The sequence below is a fragment of the Dendropsophus ebraccatus genome, chromosome 11 (genome assembly GCF_027789765.1).
Source record: "Dendropsophus ebraccatus isolate aDenEbr1 chromosome 11, aDenEbr1.pat, whole genome shotgun sequence".
NCBI classification, from domain to species: Eukaryota; Metazoa; Chordata; class Amphibia; order Anura; family Hylidae; genus Dendropsophus; species Dendropsophus ebraccatus.
In genome coordinates this window covers 52,875,404-52,901,148 of record NC_091464.1, presented here as the reverse complement: position 1 = coordinate 52,901,148, position 25,745 = coordinate 52,875,404, and the positions used below count along the sequence as shown (strand labels likewise).

General features: G+C 41.5%; 2 protein-coding genes and 1 long non-coding RNA gene across 4 annotated transcripts in view; 2 read left to right on the top strand and 1 right to left on the bottom strand.

The window, feature by feature from the left end:
* The window catches only part of LOC138767641 (uncharacterized), a 30,830-nt gene extending 11,676 nt beyond the window's left edge, over window positions 1-19,154 (top strand). The window contains exon 3 of the long non-coding RNA XR_011358821.1: window positions 19,135-19,154. This is a non-coding gene — a long non-coding RNA (uncharacterized lncRNA). The remainder of the gene's footprint in view (window positions 1-19,134) is intronic.
* On the bottom strand, window positions 3,265-9,239 carry LOC138768050 (fibrinogen-like protein 1-like protein). Its single transcript, XM_069946058.1, has 4 exons — window positions 9,142-9,239; window positions 8,908-9,000; window positions 5,958-6,572; window positions 3,265-3,517 (listed from the first exon to the last, which is right to left on the bottom strand). Exons 1-4 carry the CDS (start codon window positions 9,143-9,145, stop codon window positions 3,507-3,509), a joined length of 723 nt encoding a protein of 240 aa, XP_069802159.1. The 5' UTR covers window positions 9,146-9,239; the 3' UTR covers window positions 3,265-3,506.
* Window positions 19,155-20,438: 1,284 nt separating the features above from the next.
* On the top strand, window positions 20,439-25,307 carry LOC138767640 (fibrinogen-like protein 1-like protein). 2 transcript variants are annotated; one of them, XM_069945288.1, is made up of 4 exons: window positions 20,439-20,511; window positions 21,984-22,037; window positions 22,201-22,230; window positions 24,128-25,307. In XM_069945288.1, exons 1-4 carry the CDS (start codon window positions 20,508-20,510, stop codon window positions 24,757-24,759), a joined length of 720 nt encoding a protein of 239 aa, XP_069801389.1. In that variant the 5' UTR covers window positions 20,439-20,507; the 3' UTR covers window positions 24,760-25,307. The 2 variants fall into 2 exon arrangements, with proteins under 2 accessions (XP_069801389.1, XP_069801388.1); XM_069945287.1 differs by having other exon boundaries at window positions 21,942-22,037.
* The last annotated feature ends 438 nt before the right edge of the window (window positions 25,308-25,745 follow it).

The window sequence follows — 25,745 nt, the reverse complement described above, 5'->3', positions numbered from 1 at the left end:
CAAGCGGCTCCGGCCGCTTGCTTCATTGTGTGCAGTGGCAAGTTCTGATGCGGGCGCGTGCTGATGCGCCTGCATCAGAACACTACGGCCATAAAGATCATCCGGCCGGTACTACAGCACCGGCCGGGATGATCTGTGCAAAAGCCGGCCATTCCGTGACCCGGCCGGGGTCACGAAACGGGCGGTCTCACACGTTGTGTGAACATAGCCTAAACAGGAAAAAGGCTTCACAAGTGTATTGTTGTAAAAGTAAACTGTTGTTTTGCAGCCACCTTTTTGAGTGGCTATCATTTTGATGGCAAAAGATGCCCATCTTTTTTAATTACAGACGCAAATAATGATCATGATCATTATTTATGGCCGTATTTATCAAAAGATGGACACAGATCAACAGTGTATGAACATAGCCTAAATAATGAGGAATAAAATAGCTCTTGTGTAATGTGTGGGATTCTCTTTTTCGTATGTAGGGTTTCCCTATAAAAGAGGATGATTGCAGACAAATGTGTGAGCAAACAGAACATGTTCAGGCAATAGTTATTCACATAGAGTGATTTCAGTTTTCACTTGTGACACAAGGTTTAGTGTCTACATCTAGTGATGAGCGAGCATGCTCGTCCGAGCTTGGTACTCGTTCGAGTATTAGTGTACTCGATGGTACTTGTTACTCAGACGAGCATCTCGCGATACTCGAGAAAATCTCATCATCCTTTTCTTGTAAGTTTGGGCCCAATTTCTCAGCCAATCAACATGCAGGAGACTCTTTGCAACGTGGGACCCATACATGTCGATAGCAGCGATTGGTTGGCCAGATCAGATGACCCTGGCATATAAAAATCTGGGCCAACGACACTTGGCTCACATGCATGCTGGAAGAGATTAGGGACAGAGCTACTGCTGGTCAGGGAAAGCGTTAGGGAGGGAATTAACGTTCCAGTAGGCAGGGAATCCTATAACTAAGCACAGTACACAAATCCAATATTATGGCTGTGTTTTTAGTACACCTCAATTATCAATAGCCAAATTACAGAAAGCGGTGTAGGACATCTAAAATATAGCTTTTGGTTTATCTATGTTAAAAAGAACGACAAAACCTGTCTGTAGCCACTGCTATAGGACACACTCTGTGCAAAGTGCATGGAATGCAACGCGGCGTCCTGCCACTGCAGTAGCCGTTAAGCCCTTAAGCAATTGTCTCTCCCCCCACTTCATGCACCCTCGCCTCCCTGAGGATTCTGGCAACCCAGAGGAAACGCGTCAGAGGTAAGGGACCTGCGGTTAATAATATAGGGTGTAATAGGGAGTGTACCAAGGGGTAGATCAGGGTAGGGGTCGCCCTTATTAGGGCGAGTGCCCCGCTCCACCCTGTGCGAGCAGGGGTTGTGCCATACACTAACATCCTAATAGGGCAAAACAGGGTGAGTTGGTCCCTACCCTGACGTGAGTATTTTCAATGCCACTAACCCTACTTTCCGAAGCACCTGAACGGCATACCCAATAGGTTGTATAAGGTATATTGGTTGGTAGCAGTGTATATATTATAGTGGCTACATATATGTGTGTTTTTTGTGGTTTGTTGGTCTGTGTATGTGGGGTTCTTTTTAACATAGATAAATTAAAAGTTATATTTTAGATGTCCTACACCCCTTTCTGTGATTAGGGAATACTATAAAAAGAACTGTTCTCACTGCCATGCTGTGTCAGGCTACATTTTGGGGTGGTTCATATGGTAACTCTGTTTTAATCCTTCACTGTGTGATCACTGCCAGACTGTTGCCCAGAATTTGGCTTAATGGTGCAATTAGGCAGCCTCAGAGGCATCCATGCATGCTGCCCCCCCCCCCCCTGCTGTTTCCTGTCCATTTTTGTGGTGTTTCCATCATTTTCTGAGGTTGACAGGTTCTCACACAACCTTCTCTGGGCAGAGCTTGGGTCCCCTGAAAAAATGCTCGAGTTTCCCATTGACTTAATTGCGGTTCGTTACTCGAAACGAGCACTCGAGTATCGGGAAATATTCGTCTTGAATAACAAGCCCCCAAACATTTTAGTACTCATTCATCACTATCTACTTCCATGCAAAATGGCACTTTATGGCGCCTGATTAGTAATAGGCAAAGTTAATCTCAGAAAAATTGAAAATATCCTTGTCAGGATTGTACCTGGTAAAACCACGCTCTCGAACTCTGGTCGTCGGTTACGATCATGTCGCCAAAATTTACATGCACAATAGTTATTTTCTTGTATGATTTTATTACGGTTTTATTCTGCTTTGGCATTTATATTGATTTAGGTTAACTCCCTGCTCATTGTCTGGGAAGATTTCTTCCAGTAGGTATACAGTTAACACCTTGCCTGGGATAATGACTGACAGCCTGGTCCTCCTGTGCAATCTCTTGTTTCTCTGCTCCAATCGTCTCTGAGACCGGAACCTGGTTTCAAATGAAGATCAGTCATTTCCTAAGCCTGATGCCTGTTATAGGTTTACACTTGTACCTGTTTCTGGCTTTCTATTCCTTTGTATTTTGGACTCGTGTTATACCTGACCTCGGCTTGCTTCTGACTATTCTTTGGCTCTGTGATTCTGGTCTATATTTTGATTCTCCTGGTTCTGACCCATCTGCCATTGTGTTTTGTCTGTCTTTGTTATCGTCTTTTGTCTTGTCTCACGTGTCACCCTATTTCAGTGCAGGGAACTTCACCTAGTTGTCCGCCATCATTTAGGGTGGACTAGTGGCAAGTAGGCAGGGACAGCAAGAGTGGGACAGTGTCTGGCTTCACCTGTCTGTGTGAGCATTTCCTTTGTGTGCCCTGAACTGTCCTGACCATCCTAAAGAAGAAAAAACCCTACAAAAAAGTGTCAGCTTTCTGTTTAGAAAGCCTGGGCCAATAAGTGAAAAAAGAGTCAAGACACCAGAAAAAAAAAAAATCACTGTATTGCTAAAAATACCCCCCCCCCCCATCCCTGTTTAACCAAAATACTACTGATAATTGACATAATCCAGAGAATTCAATACGAACTGGTAATATTTAAAGAAATGAGCCAATACACAAAGAAAAAGTACAAGTAGGAGTGGCCACTGACAGTATTTTTAACAAAAATAAAAGGACAATAGACTTTGCGTCTGTTCATGCTGAGAACATGTTTAGTTCGGGGTAGTCCTTCACGTGTTTGAAAGGAACCTGTTGTTAGAAACGAGGACCCCATCCAGTCTATTCTTATAATGTTTTGTAAAATAAATAAAACTAGTGGCCATACAACGAAGCTTAAGTAGAATGGCTTTAATCATTACAATTGTTTTTAGCCCTATGGAATAATATGTTTATTTAGCATTACATTTTACACTTCAAGCAGAGAATAAACAACTTGTTGTCACCATTTTGAAGAGAGAGGACTACATGATGGGTTGTCGGAAATCTCTCCAGTGAAAGCAAGGAATTCTTTTTTTATGTAAAGTTAATGATACTGAAATCCGAGGAGGCCAGAAGTGAAAGCCTGGGCGCCCTCCCTATAGGTTTACTGTTGAAATTAAAGGAAGAAAGAGTTGGTGGTTAGATGACGCCTTGGTAAAAAGCCGCTATCACTTTGCTTTTACTTTTTGAGGAAACAATGGGGGGCATTTACTGCTTTAGGCTATTTTTGGCATATATTCTTACACCCTGCCGCCATATTTATAAAGTATACATACTGTTGAGCCATTGATTTTCAGCCAAGTTTTAGTAGCTGTATGTAATAGCAGGGATGCCAGCTTAGGGTAGAGTAAATGTAAAAAAAAAACCCTAAAACCTCAAATAAACAGATGGCTATATTTTATAGATAATAATTTTATTGTAAGAAATATTGTTCTATATTATTATATATTTGCTAATTCATTAAAGGATTTATGTACTTTTAAATGACTTCAAAGGCAACTTTAGAGAGTCCTGATTAAAATAATCTTACTGTTTCATATCGATGGCAACTATGCAGGCCAATGGGTTATATGGTATAGACTGATTCTGTTTTTATGTATTTTCATGTATATTATTTTTTTCACATTTTACTTACACCTTGTTAACTGTATTGTTTTTAATCTTATGCAATAAAATATATAAGTTATTTACAAGGGTTTTGCAGCTGTCAGATGCATACAGCTCCCTTACAGATCTATGTGTACCATTGTGTGTTATTTGTATAGTCTTTCAGTCATCTGTTGGAGAAGACTATGTTCCATCTTTCCCTTTTACTTCTTTTTGTATATGGGGTTTGAATTGGTTAGTTCTCTCCAGTTTTGAGAATACAACTACAATTACAGCTGTAGGCTATGTTCCCACTTCTGGAACATATCAGGTAAAGGCGGTCTTTAATAATGATCATGATTATTATTAGCAGACGTTTATTTATCTAGATGACGGCCTTTACCTGATATGTTCCTGAGGTGGGAACATAGCCGTATAGTGGAACTGGTGTAAAAAGCGGTTCTGTGACCTCAAATCTGTGGTCATGAGCCCGGGCCTAAAGAAAAAGTCCAGGGTCAGACTCTTTTAGCTTCCTTTGCTCAGGTTCGCGGCCCCCAGGCCGCTTTCTGGCTTCCCCAGCAGGACACCGCTATGGCTGCTGACTGGCTGAGTGGTCCTGACACGCCGTGACCCAGGCCCATGGTCAGACCAGGAAGCTGCGGGGCTGGGAAGCGGAGCGGAGGACAGTGGACCCCAGTGCTGGAGCCAGAGATGTAGGTGCATGATGTTATGTTCAGCTACTCCCTCCCCAACTCTTTTGGAAAATAAAAAAGGCTGACCCTGGACTTCTCCTTTAATGATAGTTTTGGTCTAATAGCAGGTGGATCTGTCTGTAACCAGTTTACTGTTAGTGGAAATCCTAAATTGCTGTTAATCACTTACAGTATTTTAAGCCATGTTCCCATAGTATATTATTAACAATCACAAATCCTCCTAGTCGGAGGTCGGGGAAACAAAATGACCCCTAACACCTGTCCCACGGGCTAAACAGCCCTAGGAATAGAGTCCCCTTAGGGACCAGATGAAAACTTCACTTTTAATCACTAATTTTACAGAAAATTTATGAGTATAACAAAAAATGTTGAAAAAACAAACACCTGTGCCAAAATGCTCATGCAGGATGCATACTGTTCTGATAATCCAGCAGTTTTTGCCACTGATGGTTTAAATGTTTGCAGTGATGACAAGCACATAAAGTAGCAATAAAAAAACAGAAAATATATAGCCCCTTTAACGTGTTTCACTGTTACACACAGCGTCCTCAGGAAGTAGCTATATTTTCTGGTTTTTAACTGCTACTTCTTGTAATTATCATCACTGCAAACATATAAACCATCAGTGACACTGCTGGATTATCAGAACAATATTCATCTTGCATGAGTATTTTGGCACAGGAGTATGTGTTTTTAACATTTTTTGTTATACTCACTGATTTTCTTTCAAATGAGTGATTAAAAGTGAAGTTTTAGTCTAGTCCCTAAGTGGAGCGCTATGCCCTGGGCTCTTTAGCCCATGGGACAGGTGTTAGTAGTCCTAGTATATTTTTCACACACTGTTTGGACCTACCTTTAGGGAACCTTAGCATAGAAATATCAAGAAATTGTGTCTGAGAGTTTTAAGGGCATTGCATAAAAAGTGGCAAAATCTGGTAAACTAAACTAACTAATAATTATTTATTCACTGTTATAAAGTCACTATTCATATTTGGCAAATGTAAGATTTTTCTCATCGTTTGTAGGGTCAGTTTTCCACAAACCTGATTAAATGGCTACCAAGTAATGGCAGGATATAACTATGTAATGAAATAATTGCAAGAATTGCTTTTGCTTTGCTTCTTCTAAAAGAAACTGTACTGTCAATGCTGACATACTTTCTCTTTTCAATAAAACGCCCTGTGTATTAGTCCATGACTGATTCAATATGTTAGTCCATGACTGATTTTTGTGGTCTTCAACAGATACCTGTAGGCCGGATCATAATAATTGACTCACTGCAGTCTCCAGTACAAACAGGCTTCCAGTAGATATAGTTCTTGGCATTCAGGTGGACATTGTGGCAATTGTCATACCACCAACCACTGTAGGAACTTGCACAGTGAGAACTACTCCGGTCCTGATCTTTGTCTTTTGTGGAGAACTTCATGTTGTCATGGACAGTGTTTGAGTCAAAGATGGTTAAACTGTCCCCTGCAGTGCCGGAGTATCTCCCTAGACGCAGTGCATATCCGTTCTCTTCTTTATCTAGGCTGAAGATATCATAGTCAGCATACCACTCCTTGTCATTCTTGTCCTTTATCAGGAAGCGCACCATGTAAGGCTTCTGAGATGTCAGCAGGTGAATATATTCATTCCCCAGCCAGAAATCCTTCATTACATTTCCAAATCCATACTTGAAAGTGGTCCAGGACTCATGCCAAGTGATTTCAGTCATTTTGGAATTCTTTTGGATGACAGTCCAGGGTTTTCCATCTTTATCTATGTGACAGTAGACCACTAAAGGAGGTGAAGATGCAGGCTTGATGACATACACACCACTGGCACTGTCCTTTGGTAAACTATCACAGTCTATAGGGAAATCTGAAAATCGAAATGTAAATAATTGTTTTTTAGGAACGTGGATTATGTCTCACAATTTTTTACTTGCACTGCACTGGTCCTCAGATACTGTTGGCACTATAAGTAAACTGTAGGTAGCTAAGGAGGTGCATATCCTGCATAAACTTGTGATGTAACTAGAGTCTTATAGGCCCTTATCCCACCACTCTGGCATTGCTAGGGTACATAAAAATATGTTTGCACGCTCCCTTGAGATGTTTACATGGTACCTCCAAATAATAGTCATGTTATTTGTAAATAATAATAATGTTACTGAACAAAACCCAGTATATAAAGGGCAGTATTACCAATATTACCTCCATTCAGAGGCCATTATACTGCTAGGCAAACTGCACCAAACCCAGCATGGAAAGGGTTAAGTGACTCAACCACATTCTTGATAGGCTTGGCACAGTACATTCAGCATAGCAAATGGGACACTGGCCCCAAAATGTTTAAAGTGTCACTGTTTTCATTTATTTTTTATTTTTTGCAAAAATCAATAGTAGAGGCGATTTTAAGAAACTTTGTAATTGGAGTTATTAGCCGAAAAATACATTTTTATCATGAAAAAGCAGTTTAAATATCTCCCCCCTGTCTTTATGGTTCTCTTAAAGAGAAGGGAGGGGTTGAGGGAGATGACGCACCAAAACAGGACAAAAAAGAGTTAATTTACAGATACATCACTGGGCTATCTCCTCTGAAGTCAGCACTGAACTCTCTGACTTCTGAATACCGGCTTTCACACAGCTCCCACTGTGTAATGCTTTGTTCTCTGCTCTCTGCCAGTGACTAATCTCCCTCCTCCCCCTCACCTCTCCATAGGATACACAGGGCCTGACTGATGTAAAAGAGTTGAGATTTCCTGATAATGAGCAGTGAATGAGAGAGAGGAGGGGGGAGGGAGACCTGGGGAAAGTCTTTTTGAATGCAGATAATGGCATATTTGCCTAATAAACCCAATTACAAAGTTTCTTAAAATCGCCTGTACTATTGATTTCTGCAAAAAAATAAATAAATAAATAAAAAATACGAAAGTGACACTTTAAGTGGGAAACAAATATTATCACCATATATATTACCACTATACCATTATACCATTACCATTGCACTGACATCAACATCGTAAAGTTCAGCATTACATCTGCATAGTTACAGTATAGTGATTAGAGTGCAGTTACATCCAGTGACTCACAGGAGACATCTTCTCTTGCCAGAGTTGTTAACTTTCTCTTTTCTTCTCCATTTGGTCCAGGCCATCATAAAGACTTCTTTTAGCCATGACTTGTCCTGGTAGCATCTATCGGACAACACTTTTAGGCTCCACGTTTCCAGTTCTCTCCTCCAAGTAGTTACATAGTTAATACCGGCCGTATGAACTTCATTTATGTTGAATTGGGATGCGGACACATCCGTGTGCGTCCGCACCCAAATTAACCATAGCACACAATGGAAAGTGCAGCTGGAGCCAGAAGTGACAGGTCTGTGCAACCACTATTCAATGAATAGCGGCCGCACAAAACTGACATGTCAGTTTTCCGTGCGGCCGGTTGTATAAACTCCGGCTGGGATTCCATTAATTTTCAATGCAAAGTATTTTGTGAATTAATCACGGCCGATGTTGCAAATTGCAACAACAGCCATGATTAATTAAAAAAATACATTGTGTGAATGTAGCCTTAGGGTAGCTTCACACACACCGTATCGCAGAGTATTTTCTGCTGTGATACGCAGCAGATTAGATCTAAATAACTGAACACAGCGTCAAATCTGCTCCATCAAATCTGCTGCAGATCTGCTGCAGATCTGCTGCGTATCTGCTGCGTATACAGTGTGTGTGTTTGTACCCTAACAGTGTGTGGACCAAGCTTTTCCCACATAGTACTTTTTTTCCATTTTTAGAGCTGTAAATTACTGGAAAGCTTGCTAGTTTGCTTTTATTTTACTGTGTGTGAACATAGCCTTAAAGTGTCATTGTCATTACAAAAATCTTTTGACATGTCATAGAGACATGTTGAAAGTTTTAATTGGTCTGGGTTCTAATCTGTTCAGATCAGTATTGATTGTGAAAATGAGCAGAGGGAAGACCTTGCTAAGCGTGGTCCTCTTTTGTCGCCGACTCTTTTTTTCTAACTCAGAGCAAGAATGGACTGCGCTGCCGCATGCTCCTCTCCCCACTTGTTCTCACGATTGGTACATATCTGAACATACAGATCCAAACTGATCAAAATTTTTGACATGTCTCTATGACGTGTCAACATTTTTTTGTGATAAAAGGTACACTTTAAACTTAATAGTCCAATAGTACTGTGCTCACCTTGGTGAAATGCATCCTTCTCATCTGCTAAAGCCACAGTCAGGTATAAGATGCTGCCAATCCAGAACCAATGATTTGTTTCAAATTTATGACCTATGAGAGACAATGGAGAAAGTGGAATCAGCACATTGAAGACAACAAGAAGGATCATGTAAGCAGATTCCTACAGCTTGCTACAATTCTTTATGCCAATATTTTGTAACAAGAAAGGCAACAAGTGGTTTCAGGTCTCACCCATTGTCTACACTGGTGATTATGATTGTAACCAGGAAATGACTGCAGGTTTATGTAGAAACTTGGTCTCCGTGGTCTCCTCCCAAATTCCAAGCAATAAAACCTGAAGAAATCAGGGGCTATTAAGAGGAAGAGTAACAAAGTTCAGATGAATTTTACTCAGGGTTAAGACATGCTTTAGTTACATATTTAAAGGGACAGTAATTATTGTAATGGAAAGTATATTTAAAGGGGTTGTGCAAGAGACAGAACAGTGCTGTTATACTTACCCGTTCCACTCCATCGCCCGTTGTCCAGCGCTCTCATATTCTTCTGGACTTCTGTTGACATGCTGTGCCAACAGACAGCATATCTAGGTTTTAATGGGGCACAATGGCAAAAAACTGTACAGGAGGGGGGCTGGGGTGGATTAGGGTACCATGAGCCCTGGGCTGTACAGGAAGTGTGGGCCCCCTTCCAGATCTGTGGGAAATAACAGCATAGAGCAAACAAAACAGTCTCAGGATGTCTATTATTCAGTCGATGCTTATCCATTCACATGCTTGTATTTACACACAGTCAGGCGTTTAAACACAATGTCAATCTATACAGATTCACATATGCTTTTAATTTTTTAACATACTCACTCCTCCACTGAATCACCCCAGTAAAAACTGACAGCGGCTGCATGGAGCAGCAGGGCCTCTGAAAAAACAAGACACTCACTTATTCTTATCTCTTTAGATATGTAAGGGAGCCAGAGAATTCAAGTCCAGTAAGTTCCACAATATTATCTACATGAGGTCAGTGTAGGGCAGGGGAAGATGTAGGGAGAGAGAAGAGGTCCCCAGGTCATCTACACACAGAGTGGGAGCAGAACACCCAGGCCCCTGATGTCTGGTAATCATCACAGCCAGTGAGCATCTGTGCTGTTATATACCACTGACACTTTCAGCATCTGCATTGGCTTTTATCGGTAGTGAGGTCGGCCTACATGGTAGCTACGCCACTGCCAACAGAAAATGATTGCTCAGCATATTGTTTACTGTTAATCAGCATGGCACGTCAGCGGAAGTCCAGAAGAAGATGACGGCTTTTTGTACTATTCCCTATTCTGGTTAATATGAGCCATGAACCATGCTTCTGGAGAGCTAAAACGTGTGGGTCAACCATGTTTTTTCGGACATGATGATTAATGCTTTAGAATAAAAGTCATGTGTTTTATATGATGACTGGAGTGCTGGTGAAGTTGTTAAATTGTTTGTGAACGTCTGACATGCTGACTGCATTGTTGTGACGTGTGTTTTGCTGCATATTGGCTAGTAAATCCTTGTCCAGATGTAAAATTCACAGCGATTTTCATCTCAGTTTTTTTTTGTATAGGTTTTTCCAAAACCTGCACCAGGAACAAGCCTTTTCCATTAGTAAATTATTCGGCAAAGCATGTTTCCCGCTACCCATTCCTTTTTTGGGGGGGAACTAAACCCCCAAACATGTTGAAAGAGGTGTCACCCAGTGTAAATCTTAAGTAAATGGCATGTACTGTGTGCCCAAATTTGACAAGACCTTTGTCAACATGGTATACTGTGCTCAAGAGTTATAGGAGACACCGTGTGTGGGAACCGCATAAGAGTAAGTGATGGCGGCTGGACCGATGGTGCACTCCGGCCGCCAACACTTACTCCTATGCAGTTCCCACACACGGTGTCTCCTGTAACTCTCGAGCACAGTATACCATGTCGACAAAGGTCGTAAATTACCGAAACGTCCAGTGATATGGTACACAACTTATGTTAAATCCTCACTAGCTGTGTTGGAAACTGTAAAAAAATCTTTTAAGTGCATAAAATAAAAATTTAAAAATTGAAGGCAATTGGTGTGCAGTTGATATTCCTGTATTCACGATAATCGCTTCAACTGGCCTCCCCTACTTTGAGTGCGCAGACATAGCATCAACTATAATCCTGAAAAAATAATTATATGATTAACCCTATTTAAAAAAAAATGGCCAACAGATTGCAGAATATTTTCCGCGGAAATTTCTGCAGAAAATCCAACCCATGTACTTACCCTTATAGTTTAATTGCTTCAATCTTGGAAACTTAAAACTAGACAATAAATAAGGAAGCAAGAGATGAAAAACTAATGTTGCAATTTTATTAGACAATTTAATAGATTGTAGCTTTGTGATAACAATATTTTCAAAACAAAGTGGTTATTATTTAAGATAAAATAGACAGTAAATCACTTACTAGCAGTTCAACAGAAAAGATATTCAGTTTATAGCATGTAATCATAAACATGAGTTTATCTTTATTGACCTGATAGTGAATAGATCAGTGTTTGGCGTGTTTCTTTATGTGTGATTTCTTATACTTACAGTCAGGGCTGTTTTAATACATTAGAGGGCCCAGTGCACAGCCCTCAAGAATGCCCCCCACCCCAACCCAGCGTTATCAGAATCAGAGCTCCACACACAGTATAATGTCCTAAAAAAAAACCACACTGTTTTAAGATTTAAAGGGATTCATTCCCTATGGAGCCACTGGAAAGAGCTGAGCGCTGTACTTGGCTCTCTCCAGCTGCTCCATAGAGAATGAATGGAGCTGCAGGTCACGCGCAACCTGCGCCTCCATAGAAAGCAAAGAAGCCGGGGACCAATCTAGAGATCCTGGGGAGGCACAGAGGTCAGAAACCCTGCCATCTCAGGATAAGAAAAACAATATTCTAAACAATCCCCCTTCCCAATACCACCCTCTGTCTAATAAACATGTAAAACCTATCCTGCGCCCTTTCCCTGTTTCCTCATAGTTACCCGCTCTGGATGTCTAAGATCATCTTCTTTGTGTCCTCTCTGACAACCTGCTGTGCTCCCTCTCCCCCCCCCCCCCGCTGCACTCACTGACATACCTTCTTGCCCTCCAGTAGACAGTGCCCACAGTGCCCATACATGGATCAACTTTACTACATCATGTGCATGTCAGCTCTACTAGATCATGCACGCCTCAGCTCTGCTACAATCATGCGGGGATCAGCTCTGCTACATCATATGTGGATCAGCTCTGCTACATCATGTGCAGATCAGCTCTGCTACATCATATGCATGTCAGTTCTGCTACATCATGTGGGGATCTGCTCTCCTACTTCATGCGTGCATCAGCTCTGCTACATCATGTGAACATGTGCGAATCAGATCTGCTACACAATGTGCTATTATGGAATACATACTGGGGTGATGTGCAAAATCTGTGAAAAAGCAGTCCTATGTTTACTGTGCAATGTAGTAATGAAAGCAGTGGGCAGGAAAGAAACAGGTACACAAATGGACTAATCAGGGAAAAGCACTACACATGATGCATTGATACTGCATGAAGGCACAAGGCTGCATCAGGCTGAGGATAAGGCTGTGGCTAGTCATGACTCTTTGTACTGTATGTAATCGCCCTCTGCAAGCTGATTGACAAAAAAAGGGGTTCTAGGTCCTGGCTGAGTGTGGCGTAGAAGCTTCTTTGTCAATCAGTTGTGATTACAGGCAAAGAAACATTACTATTTGTGGCCTTATCCCTTATTCTAATCCCTGGTATTATTGATCAGATTTACTTTAATGGGGAGGAAAGCTGGAGTCAGTGAGACTGGTATTATTGCCAATAACATGGTCTAAGCCAGGCATGTCCAAACTTTTTTCGAAGAGTGCCAAATTTGATGAAGTGAACATGTGCGAGGGCCGACCATTTTACATGCTACATGCTATATGCTTTATAACACAGGCAGATAATAGCAAGCTGGATACCTGGGGGGCCGTAAAAGTTCGGAACGCGGGCCGCAAATGGCCCTCCGGCCGGACTTTGGACATGCCTGGTCTAAGCAGTTTAATACATACAATTCACATACCCTTTAATCATACGATAGAGAGATATGAGCAATAATAAAATTTATTGGAGTACCGGCATAATTACCAAAACAAATGTGTTAATCACTACTAGTGTGTAGAACTATTTACTGCCAAGTAGCCTTATCCACTGATTATGTGATAAATGTTAACTAGTGGAGTTCAACCACAATGCTCTACCACAGCCAGTCATATGGACAACCCAATGTGCACAATGGGGTGATTAAAACTACCCACCAATATAATATGCTGATCAGTGGAGTCTCAGGAGGTTTGACCACTCAGTATGTTCTCAAGGTATAACTTCACAGTTATTATCCAGTAAAAGTGTGGTGGCCCACCACGGGTGTTTCTTATGCTACACCTGTCCTAAAAGCCATTTTACTCCAAGCTAAGTGGTAATGAAACTAGTTTGTTGTTTCACCACTAGATGTCATTGTTTTGTATGTAAAATTCTATCTAATCTATTGCACAGCTGTAGTGAACAAAGGGTTACTGCTCCTTTTATATTATGTATTTTATTGTCCAATGGAGTCTTTTTATCTAACCTATCACTTTCCTTCTCTTCTTGCACACATTCCTTTTCACAACTCACAGGGTCTCTTACACACCCTTGTAGGATGTAGTCACTTGGTGGGAGGAAGTGTAGCTTCAGTCTCACATGGATTCTCATGGGAGGAAGACACACAGATCAGACGTCCCTGCTGCAGTTAAGCCAGGGCCTGGCTTTGCCAGGACCCCTGTCAGGGACAGTGTGTGGTCTAGTGCAGTGCTTCCCAACCTTTTCCACCTTGGGGCACACCTTGGAAAAAAAAATTTCCTCGGGGCACCCCTACTAAATGATGTTCTACAAAATAAGAAAACCGTCATACAGTGACTCACAGGTGACGTCTTCTTTGATCTAAAGGCGTCACTTTCCCTTTTCCTCTCCATCCGCCATGATGATTTCTTCCAGCTACTTTTCATCTCTTTAGAACCTGCGAGACAAACAATTTAGGCTCCGCACATTTCTAGCAACTTCCTTTCCTTTCTCCCTCCTGTCGGCTCCCAAAGTAACTGCGCTGTTTGGTGTTATGTGCAGTAAAGCGAGTAGGAATGTAGGATCCCCTGCTGAACTAATAATGCCCCCAGAGGTGCCCCCATGAACTAATAATGCCCCCAGAGGTGCCCCCATGAACTAATAATGCCCCCAGAGCTGCCCCCATGAACTAATAATGCCCCCAGAGGTGCCCCCCATGAACTAATAATGCCCCCAGAGGTGCCCCCATATACTAATAATGCCCCAGGGGTGGCCTCCATATACTAATAATGCCCCCAGAGGTTGCCCCCATGAACTAATAATGCCCCCAGAGGTGCCCCCATATACTAATAATGCCCCCAGAGGTGCCCCCATATACTAATAATGTCCCCAGAGGTGCCCCCCATGAACTAATAATGCCCCCTGCTCTGCCCCTTAAAAAAAACAAACATCCTACTCACCTAATCCGCGCTATGGCTGCAGGCAGCAGCTCTTCCTCCTCTTCGGGCTCCATCTTGCGAGCCGCGGGGTCGGGACGTCTGGCAGGCGTGATGACGTCACATCATCACGCCTGCCGGAGAGGTCACGTCCCGGCCTCCCATAGGCTGCTGGCATGAAGTGCCGGCGGCCTATTGGAGTGAATATAGGAGCAGGATGCTGACACTTCCTGCTCCTATATTCTGCTTACTTTAATGTTCTGCCCGCTCATAGTGCGGGCGGAACATGAAAGTGATCTGTGCATCCCGAGAAGCTGCGCGGCCGCAGCTTCTCGGGATGTTTAAAGAGACAGCGCACATTTCCCACCGGGATCCCGCGGCCCCCTGGCGGGTTCTCCCGGCACACCAGTGTGCCGCAGCACCCCGGTTGGGAAACGCTGGTCTAGTGTGTTAGTGAGTTCAGCTGTATGAAGCAGCTAGAGATACTCAGTTCTTTTAGTCTAATTACTTCCATTATGCAGTGTTAGACACTGCAAGGAGGACAAGTTGGGACACACCGAGAACCTCTCTACAAATTGCAGGGCAGTATCCTACAACACAAAGGAACTAGCCTGGATAGAACAAAGCTACCACATAGAAGGTCTATCTCGCAGCGCAGGTGATACCGGGACACCCTCGGACACTTAGCTACACCCAGGTAACCACAGCTGGGGCTTGTATCACCCTAGTAGGACGAGTATCTCGACACTTTGGGCAGAAGGTGGTCAGACAACACAGTCTATACACGGGTACAAATATTCTTCTCTAGAGTTCCGTCAGAGCCCAAAACTACCTTGGGTTGGGACTCCCTTGACAAACTCCTCTCCTCTCCACTGCTCCACTCTAATCTATACAAGCACCTCTACAACTACCTCTCTACAACTACCTCTCTTACATTCAGTACTTACAAGTATCTCTCAGCACAGATCCAGAGAAACACTAAAGTCTGTATCAAGATCAGCTATTTACTGCCAAAGTGTTTATTTTGTTCAGAGACTGTACAGTAAAGCTGTTCTATTTATTCTACTGGGACTAAGTCTTCTTTGCATCAGCACCAGCATCTATACACCTCCGCTACACTCAACCTTTCTGTGGGTGGTGGTACTGATAGTCCGGTTGGGTCAATTGCCACTCAGGACTACCGTGAGCCCAAGGGACCCCTTACAACCTGGCAGGTCACAACCATTGGGGAACATTACAGCCAGCCATTCTTTACAAAAAGCAGGTATTACCACCACACCTGTGTGTTGGACTAGTACTGGCTTCACGACATTTACACCTTTGGCTTAGCTGTACACCTACACTGACCAACCACCACAGAAGTGGTGTCACTAGCAACATCCCAGCACATCACCAGTCGAGTAGTAGAGTAGAGTAGAGTATCTTCAGTTATCCAATTGTCAGGAATGTGCAGTAGCCTGGTGTGAACTGGGCCTGGTTTGTTGTGACACACCCGATTGCTTTTCATCCAGCAATGCAGGAGTTAACCAGAGCTCTGCAGAATTTGAATGTTTCAGCTCAACTTGGTGCTGGTATCAGGGCTGGTCCAATCAGCTGCTAGACCTAGCCTCTGATCCTGGATAAATAACAGCTAGCTGCTTACTTCTCTGCTGGCTATTTCGGTTCATCCCTTCCTAATTCTGATTCTGATTGCTCGACTTGTTTTCTGACCTTCCGCCTGACTTTTGACTATCCGATTTGGTTGCTGATTTTGTACTGTTTTACTTGTTTGGTTCTGACTTGGCTTGCTCACTATTCTATATTGTGTTTATCTGTCCTGTTTTGTGTTCCACATATACTGCGTAGGGAACACCTTCGTGGTTGTACGCGTCTGCCTAGGGCCGACTGAGGCAAGTAGGCAGGGACAGTGGGTGGGTTAAGACCTAGGGCCCACTGTCTTGTCTTGTCCATACTGTCCTGTCCTGACAACAATTTAATAAAATTTAGAGGTGCCAATCCAGGACAGCTGTAGGCCATGTTCACACAATGTATATTAGGCATTAATCATGGGCGTTGTTGCAATTTGCAACAACAGCCGTGACTTATGCTAAACATATGCTGTATTGGAATAAATGGAATCCCGGCCGGAGTGTGTCAGTTTTGTGCGGCCGCTATTCATTAAATAGTGGCCGCACAGAACATGTCAGTTCACACAATGGAGCGTGTGGCTCCGGCCACACGCTCCATTGTGTGCATAGTTGAATTAGGATTTATCAAAATGTGCCCCAGGCGTACACCATGTGTGTGTTTACAGCCCAGTGAATACCTTATATATCCACCAAACCAGCTCATGAGTTATGTCTATATCGAAAGTAGTAAGTGGTCATAATAATGTGACCCAACTGCGTATTTGTTAATTTTTTTTTATCACAGTTTCTATGTAGTGAAAACAACCATGATTATTTTTTCAGCAAGAACCAAAGCTGATAACGGAGGAATGGGAGCAGTGTATGATCATGTCCAGACAGATGATAACAACTTATCTTATCTAACAGGGTGATAATATTTCATCACTATATTGCATCAATAAAAAAAGCAATAAAATATGTACACTCAATCTTAAGTTCTTAAAGGAGTACTCTCAGCAGATATCAGGGGCTGATATCTCTCTGCAGTAGTGTACCTTATGTTAGCAGCACTGGTCTTTTTTCCATCAGTCCTGACATTTTGGAAGAGTTTCATAACAGCAAATATGCAAATCAGGTCCTTAGGAGCACTGGGGGCATTGCTCGTACACATATAGCACCCCCTTGGCTCGCCCAGCTGCCTATTTCGTTGCCACCTACTATGCATATTAATATATGCATAATTATGACCTCTTCCTGCACATTTGCAGGAAGAGCTCATACATAGAGGCAGGTGAGGGGAATACGCTTTGCGGCCACACCGCTCCTCAGCCGGGTGCTCAGCTGAGTATAATGCTGGTGCCAGTCAGCTTTGGTGATGTTTAGGAGGTTGGAGTCCCAGGCCCCAATGAGTTCTGGGGCTGGGACGTCACCTCCCATATAACCTGTGCATTCCCCTCCCTCCTTGCCTGCGATAAACCCTCATACCCTGAGTGTTTCTTGATCTAGCATTGTTTTTGCATTCCTTATTTGCATTCACTGGTTCCCTGACTTTTCTGGCTTTGACCCTTGGATCATGTTTGGTACCTCACAGAACGCTAGTTGCCGACCCGGACCCCTGACCTTGCTTTTTCTGTGTTTTGTGTCTCTTGTTTCTTGTCCATGTTCAGTGTCACACCTGCATAGGCTAGGGACTGTCGACCAGTTGGTCGCTGCCGCCTAGGGCAGTCGAGGCAATTAGGCAGGAACAGCAGGCTGGGTGTTAGCACCAAGGCATGTCTTGTGTCGTCCAGTTTCCTAGTCCTAACAACACCAGAAAAATGCTTTTATTCTATAGTACATTAAGTCAAAGAGGTTTTCATGAGACCCAAATCCCTGTCCCTGTTTGGGACTCAGCTTTCAGGCGTCAATCAATCAGAGAGGGACAGAGAGGAAACATTCCAGTTTGCAGCTATTCAAGAACTGCGTGATAGACCTGGTCGATGCTGTAAAATCTGATTGATCATCCCTATTACTAAGCTTTAATGCAGAAAAGGCATTAGACCACCTTAGTTGGCCTTTCTTTTTACATAGCTTGGAATTCTGGGGGATTAAGCAACCCTTCCACCAAGCTAAACATTCCCTATACTCCACACTGTTGACCACAATTAAATTTCTGCATTCTACTTACCGCCCCATTTCATTTCATAATGATATCGCAGCAGTCAAAGTAACTATGCTCCCCAAGCTTCTAAATGCCTTTTAGAATCTTCCAGTTGCAATTCCAACCAGACATCCTCAAATACTACTGGGCCGCCCAACTAAGATGGATTCCGACATGGACTGCTTCGCCCAACTACAGAAATTGGATGGAAATTAAAAAGCTTTGACTTGCCCTGGTCCATCTGAACTTCTTCCTCTGGTCGACGCCACATGCAAACTCACCTTCAACCCTATTAGGTCCAAATGCATTTACAAAAGACATTTTGTGTGTTTGCACTAGAAAATTCTACCTCTATTTTTTCTCCCATCCTGTCTTGCTTGACAGCTTATCTAGCACTATAACTTAGTTCTGGCTAGCTAAACATCTTTTTTTTTTTTTTTTGCTTTGCTGATGTAATTAACACCCTCACTAGACAGGTCTAGTCTTTCTCTGACCTATGTGAGAAATGTAACCTTTTACAACATGCCTATTACCGCCAGATTAGTTATTTGATCAATCTATTTTTAAGTGCTATAAGGTATCAATACCAACTGTGTTTGAGAGGTTTATAAAGCAGGTACCTCTACCAAGGGCCTTAAAGGAAAAGTCCCAGCAAACTTTACACTACAAGTATACAGGACCCCAGAACTATACACTACAGGTATACAGGACCTCCACCAATATATACTACAAGTATACAGGACCTCCACTAACGCTGTCAATGTTGTATATAACCAGACTCAGCATAACACTACCAATGTTATATGTAACCAGGCTGTATATAACACTGCCAATGTTGTATATAACCAGGCTCAGTATAACATTGGTATTGTTGTATACCAGGCTGTATACTGTATGACACTGCCATTGTTGTATATAGCCAGGCAAAGCATAACACTACCAATGTTGTACATAACCAGGCTGTATACTGTATGAAGCTATGTTCACACTACGTATGAGACCGGCCGTTCCGTGACTCCGGACGGGTCACGGAACGGCCGGTCTCTGGCCGAATCATCTCGGCCGGTACTTAAGTACCGGCGGGGTGATCTTTCCGGCCGCGGAGCGCTGATGCGGGCGCATCAGCATGCGTCTGCATCAGAGCTTACCATAGCCCACAGTGAAGCGAGCGGCCGGAGCCGCTCGCTTTACTGTGTGCACTGACAGGTCTTTCTGCGGCCGGAATTCACTGACCTGTCAGATTTTTCCGGCGCCGCATGGGATCCCGGCCAGAGCGCATACGATGTGTGTTCGCTCCAGCCGGGATCCCATTCAACATCAAGCTATGTCAAACACCACAAAACTACGGCCGTAGTTCTGCGGCGAGAACTACGGCCGTAATTTTACGGGGTGTGAACATAGCCTAACACTGCCAATGTTGCATATAACCAGGCTGTATATTACACTGCCAATGTTGCATATAACCAGGCTATATATAACACTGACAATGTTGTATATAACCAGGCTGTATATAACACTGACAATGTTGTATATAACCAGGCTGAGTATAACATTGGTATTGTTGTGTACCAGGCTGTATACTGTATAACACTGCCAATGTTGTATATAACCAGGCAAAGCATAACGCTACCAATGTTGTACATAACCAGGCTGTATAGTGTATAACACTGCTAATGTTGCATATAACCAGGTTGTATATTACACTGCCAATGTTGCATATAACCAGGCTGTATATAACACTGACAATGTTGTATATAACCAGGTTCTGTATATAAAACTGCCAATGTTGTATATAACCAAGCTCTGTATACAGTCGCTCTGTATACAGTCTGATAACATGACATCTCAGTTTGGCTATTAGGTATTTAGGATGTTTAAAGTTTTTAGTTTATTTCTAATGTGCATAAGCTACAATTTACATAAACAGTGCTGAACTGCATTACTTAACGTAAAAAACACACTACATAACTATGTGTAGGAACAGCCGTTTGGCTGATCTGTGTATGAGAAATGTATGCCCATAGGTATGCCCTTCCTCACAAGCGTAGAACCTCATGGCTAGGTTGTTTGTTGAACCTCATGGCTGGATGTCCTGTTAGAATGAAGTTCCCTTGTGGATACTGTAGTTCTTCATGCTTTATGGAAGGGTTAAATATCTCACTTTAAAACTTTCAAATCACATAGGGACTTTGCACCTTTTAATTCATTAAATGATTTTTTTTTTTAGCTGATAAGGTAGTGAGGAGATCGGAAGGACCTTGATGGGCTTGTAATACAGAAGAAGCAGAAAGACAAGATGGGTGAGTGAGAAACACTACAGTATCTATATGTGCTCAGTTATTATTAGGGAGAAGACCACTAGTATACTAAAGGGGGCTTCACACAGGGCAGCTAAACGTAGTAAGATCTGCACATATTTACTCATATACCAGCCTGTGTGAGTGTATCGTCAGCAATTTGTATGCTTCATAAGGCATAATTACTATCCATACTACCATATTATCCATAATTATTATGGAATAAGTTATTAACCATTTCATACTCCATATACTTTAATGAATATGAGATGAGCTGCCAAAAGGTGAGCCTGTTTCTATCCTCATTACCTCTGCTATGAAGCTTGGGTACTGCTAGGGTAAGGTAGCAAGTTATATGCCCTGGGTTGTGGGGGAAAGCAGGCACTAACAAGCTACTCTATGGGGAAGACTAGGGGGAACAGTTATTAAAGGCTTTTTACCTATTTTTCGGTGAATATGTGTTGATTGCGCCCATTTTTGGTCTTAGTGTTATTATATGAAGCAATATTAGATGTGCGAAAAATTATTGGATGGGATTTTTTTTTTAATAATCTGGCTGTTTTGTGTATTCGCTTAAATAGTCACATAATCACCGGACCAGGTGAATATATTTCACTTGTTTTGTTAGGCAAAAAAATGTTATGTACAATTTTATAAAAAAAAATTTCAGGACTTGCACATTTTTGATAAATTCACCAAGCACAAGGAGAAAAACAAATTAGTTAGAAAAATCACTGCTATTCGACTCAACAATAACTTTCCCCCTAGGAAAACCCAATCTGTTACAAAATCTGAAGCATGTCCTGTTTACATCACAGCAGGAGTGTGAGTTCATGAAATTGACAGGCTAATATAGGCCACGACCACACAACAAATTTTTTGGCAGTTTTTTTTAATGACCATCAATTCAACCCTAAATAACTATGTTTAGAGATGAGCGAACCGGGTTCGGGTTTGAGTCCATCCGAACCCGATTGTTTGGCATTTGATTAGCGGTGGCTGCTGAACTTGGATAAAGCCCTAAGGCTATGTGGAAAACATGGATATAGTCATTGGCTGTATCCATGTTTTCCAGATAACCTTAGAGCTTTATCCAAGTTCAGCAGCCACCGCTAATCAAATGCCAAACAATCGGGTTCGGATGGACTCAAACCCGAACCCGGTTCGCTCATCTCTAACTATGTTGTTTCAAAACAATGGGTGATGTTTGTGAAATAACAGCCATTGTTTTGAAACAACAGGTGTTATTGGGGCTTGAAATAATGGCCATCCCCCCCCCCAAAAAAAAAAACAGCCAAAAAAGGTGTTGTGTGGTCATGGGCTTATGCTGTAATAAAAAAAAAGGCTGCCAAACTACTATGACATTCACAGTAATTATATGGACAGTGTAATATATATGTACTGTATGTATATTTTCTGTGTCCTATTTTTAGACTTTTCTTACTGCCTCTGCATTTTGGCCCTTGCATCTACAGTGTCAACCCGTCATCGCAGGAATCCAAAACGGGGAGATGAATTTGAAAATAAGAGTATGTGGCTTGTTTTTTATTTACCTGATATTGTAGTACAACCTTTGGAATAAATGAATGCAGCACTTTAAAAATAAAATATAGGTACATGAACGTATAAATGTTTACAATTATTATATATACAAATATATATGATTTCTAATATCTATGTATTATTTTGTAGATGACCAAAGCAACCACGTGAAAAAAACGGGTATGTTAATTATTAAGCTTCTCATATACATTTTGTGTAAGCTTTATACCTGATAAACTAGCTACCAACGGAGATGCTCAAGAAAGGCTTTAAAGAAGTTTTCAGGGACTTTCATATTGATGGCCTATCCTTAAAGTGTACCTGTTGTTATAACTTTCAAAATCTAAATCAACAGTAGATACAGTGATATAAAGCAAGTTTGCAATTTACATTTTTTTGTTATCTTGGAAAAAAAGGCACTTCCTGTTTTCTGACAGTTTTTTTTCTCAAAGAGTCAGAAAACAGGAAGTCCTGTGTATCCCAGGCCATCTGAGCGCTCACAGAGAGAAGCCAATCATGTGATTGATGGACGCATTGAGCCGTGACTCTCTGTACTGGCCGGAATTCATGTGTTTAGGTTTTTTTTTTCTAACCAGCACAAGTCAGAAAATCTGTCTTGAAGAGACTGTACCTGGATTTCTGGTAAGTACAGCTTTGTTTTACAGCATGATAACAACAACAACAAAAATAATGAATGTATATTGCAAACTTGCTTTATATCACATCTTCTGTTGGTTTAGATTTTGAAAGTTATAACGACAGGGACAGTTTAAACCATATTAATATCTGTGGGGGTCCTACTGTTGGCATACTGTACCTAACGATTATCTAAATGTATTATTTTACCTCTAATGACTTATTTCAGGCTGACCGGAGACCAATTGCAAATGCAATAAAATATCATTTCAATTTCAAATTTTCTTCCAAGCTCTAAATATATATTGTCATGTTCTCTAATATATATAGAGCAACTGTCATCACACACAACTTTGCAAAAATGAAGTAAATAATATCAATAATTCTTACTTGTATGGAGAGTGCAATAGTGCAATAAAAATATTATTATTATTGCTTTCATTTGTATAGCGCTAACTAAATCTATAGAATTCCTTCATAATTTGTCTTTTTTGATCCCTGTCCCCATTGGGACTCACAATATTATGGCCCTGTATGTTAGATGGGGGCTACAGAGAAGTATGTTGTAGATTTCTATGTGAGAAGCAGTAAGGATGAGCACTAGCCAATGTTGTTTCTCTTGCTCCATAGACTATAGAATATGTCTCCTGCATTTGTCGTGTTCATCGTAGTGATCAGTAGCAGTTTGAACACTGACACCCCGACCAATCAAAACTTTGACATGTCCATGTGACAACAGATGAGCAAACTCTAATAGCATCCAGATAAAGGTGTTAGATTTCAAAGGCTTTATTCACATATCCAGGTATAAGTAAGCAGCAATGACCGGTGTGGTCTTTAACAAGCACCAAAACTTCCACTATTTTGGATGCTGTTGGGTTTTGCTCATCTCATGATTTCCTGTCAGCTTCTGGGATTGCTAACTTACTAGTGTGCACCCTCCTTTTCCTCTACTATAGGACCTAGAGCCATTGGACCTTCTCTTGGCATGTCTGTGTGACATGTCAAACACTGGAATGATCGTAATTGTAAAGTTAAAATTAAATACATAACACGAATATAGAATTACTGAGCATCCAAAATATTCTGTACATCTATAATGGATGGAATTGTACTGTCTGTCCCTTTTGTTCTCAGAGTGATAAGCTGCCTGAGCTGTCTGGCTGGATTACCCCTACTCTCTCCATAGAGAACACGGCAACGTTCAGCTGTACTGATTGTTCATTTGTATGGGGAGGACCGGAGAAATAACTGTTGCCGACAGTTATTGAAGGTGTATGGGCCACCTTTATATTGTGTAACCAATGTAATCCATCTGAGATTTGCAGACACATTTGTAACCACAGATCTAAGCCATTAAGTATTCTATTTTAGTTTTTGAAAGATTTTATAAAGGTAAATAGTATTTGTTTAAATTTTGTACTACGTTCCTTCTTCTTAGGATTACCAAAAGACTGCAGTGAAATTCCCTATAACTCTGACAGTGGAATCTATGCAATCCAGCCTGAAGGTGTGCACCCACTGGTTGTGTACTGCGACATGACTACAGAGAGTGGCGGCTGGATTGTCATTCAGCGGAATAGCTTTGACACAGAGATAACCTGGGATGAATCCTGGACCACTTATAAATATGGCTTTGGGAGTGTGGAGAAGGACTACTGGTTGGGTATAGAGTATCTCCACCACATTACAAAGCAGAAAGTCTATCAGGTGCGGTTTGTGATTCTGGATAATAATAATGAAGAAAAATATGCAGACTACAACCTCTTTAGTATAGAAGATGAAGCAAATGGCTACAGATTGAGACTAGGAAGCTACACAGGTACGGCTGGAGATGCTATGTCTTCCATTAAGACAGGAACCACACATGATAACATGAAGTTCACATCAAAAGACAAAGACATCACCTCTGGTAACTGTGCAGCCAGCTATTATGGTGCATGGTGGTATGCTGCCTGCTTTGCTTCTAAGCTTAACAACAAAAATGGCATTCAATGGCATGGACAGTGTTCTGGTGGTAACTGTAAAGGGTCCACTATAATGATCCGTCCAGCCACTTACTGTGTATATTAAGTTTTCAAATTCTGTATTTAAATCCTCGAAACAAATCTGTAAAATGAAACATTTTGCTATTCGATACAGAATTTGTAGTTTATTATTACATACTGTCATACCCACCATGGATCCTGTAAAAATGGAAGTCATTAAATCATAGCCAACTAAGTCCTAATGGAACATGATACATAAACATGATCATGCTTGTAATTACAAGGTCTGAGCAATAGGTTCTAATGCTTAGTGTTATAGTAAGTAAACTGTAAGAACTTTAGACTGACTCGAGGTTATAATGCACATTTCACAATTTACGTCAATGGAAGGATACAGGGTCAGTAAAAATGCTAAGGTTTCTTACCAAAGCTGTAATCAATGGTAAAATCGTATGTATGAAGCCTATATGGCAGTATCATTCTAGCTGGTCAGGTACTATGCAGCTATAAGCACTTTGTGGGCCACCAGTCTGGATTTTCATCTATGTGCCATAGCAGAGCCACATGCCCAGCATGCAATACTACATTTTCTGTGGCCAGGAAAGGTCTGACCTGCTGAAGCCTCCTCATTCCTTCTAAACAGCTGGTTGCCTCTGAAGCTTCATTGTAAAAAGAGTTGTATATTATTAGATCAACCCTTACATAACAAAAGGATGTAACATGTATTTCATCATTCTCTTCACAGAGTAAAAATTCTAATTCAATTTCTATGTTTGATGTGTATTTTTAAAAATAAAGTTGTGAACTCATGATAAACTGCCAATCTGTTGTTATTATTTCCAATAGTTCCCATGTGCTATATGACAGAATAAGAGAAAAAGAAAACTAATAATAATAATAATAATAATAATAATAATAATAATAATAATAATAATAAAAAAGAGTATGGAGGTTGAGGAGACTGGGGATAGGAGGATGTAGTGTGACTAATCAGCTGCCCCAAACATATATCCCCTTTTTTAACTGTGGCCACTAATACTACAAATGTAGCCTAGTATCCATATACATCAA